Source organism: Myotis lucifugus, unplaced genomic scaffold (genome assembly GCF_000147115.1).
Source record: "Myotis lucifugus unplaced genomic scaffold, Myoluc2.0 scaffold_695, whole genome shotgun sequence".
NCBI lineage: Eukaryota > Metazoa > Chordata > Mammalia > Chiroptera > Vespertilionidae > Myotis > Myotis lucifugus.
Genome location: NW_005871743.1, coordinates 248,739 through 249,600, shown reverse-complemented (window position 1 = coordinate 249,600; position 862 = coordinate 248,739). Strand labels below are relative to the sequence as shown.

The window sequence follows — 862 nt, the reverse complement described above, 5'->3', positions numbered from 1 at the left end:
CATGTCTAACGGGGTTTATGTGCTGCCGAGCGCGGCAACGTAGACGTGAAGCCGGTGGTGTCCAGCACGCCGCTGGTGGACTTCCTGATGCAGCTGGAGGATTACACGCCTACGGTGGGCTTCCCGCCCGCCCTGGGCCACTGGCGCGTTGTCCTGCCAGCTTCCTGCCACACCGTCTGGGTTCCCACCGCCCTCTGCTTGTATTTGCCCTTCTACCAGCTCTTGTGATTTACTCCTCTGCCCACACACTCTGCGAGCGTCCATAGCCGGGCCTGCCCCCTGCCCTCACCTCAGCCCAGCAGGGTTCAGGGCGAGCACTGACAGTTGTCTCATTGATTTCTCAGATCCCAGATGCAGGGACTGGTTACTACCTGAACCGCGCTGGTTTTGAGGCCTCAGACCCTCGCATGTGAGTAAATTCTGCACAGGTTAGAGCTTTGGGTGCTTGTGTGGTGTTTGCTGTCCATCTTCTTACACCAGTTTTTTCCTCTCTAAATCGGCTCATCTCCCTAGCTGCCCCGAAATTCATCTCAGATATTGCCAACGACGCACTACAGCACTGCAAAATGAAGGGCACAGCCTCTGGCAGCTCCCGAAGCAAGAGCAAGGTGTGAGGGGAGACTCATTGAATCAGTAATTACCTCCCACAGCAGCGGAGGCTTAATTTATCCTGCAACCCCGTTTGGGGGAAACTAAACTCTAGGGGAAGTAAAAAACTTACCCAGGGTCACCTCCCTCGGATTGAAATCATGATTCCCGTGTTCAGCAGGTACTCTTTTCTTTTTTTTCGGACCGCAAGTACACTCTAACCATGGAGGACTTGACCCCTGCCCTCAGCGAGTATGGCATCAATGTGAAGAAG

The 862-nt window shown here is 54.5% G+C and overlaps 1 protein-coding gene across 1 annotated transcript; it reads left to right on the top strand.

Annotated features, from left to right (window-relative positions):
• Window position 1: 1 nt before the first annotated feature.
• On the top strand, window positions 2-862 carry TAF10 (TATA-box binding protein associated factor 10; the record flags this gene model as incomplete). Its single annotated transcript, XM_023746564.1, is given in 5 exon segments — window positions 2-38; window positions 41-114; window positions 345-408; window positions 493-607; window positions 790-862. Coding segments are annotated over 5 exon segments (363 nt in total), but the record flags the coding sequence as incomplete, so codon positions are not given.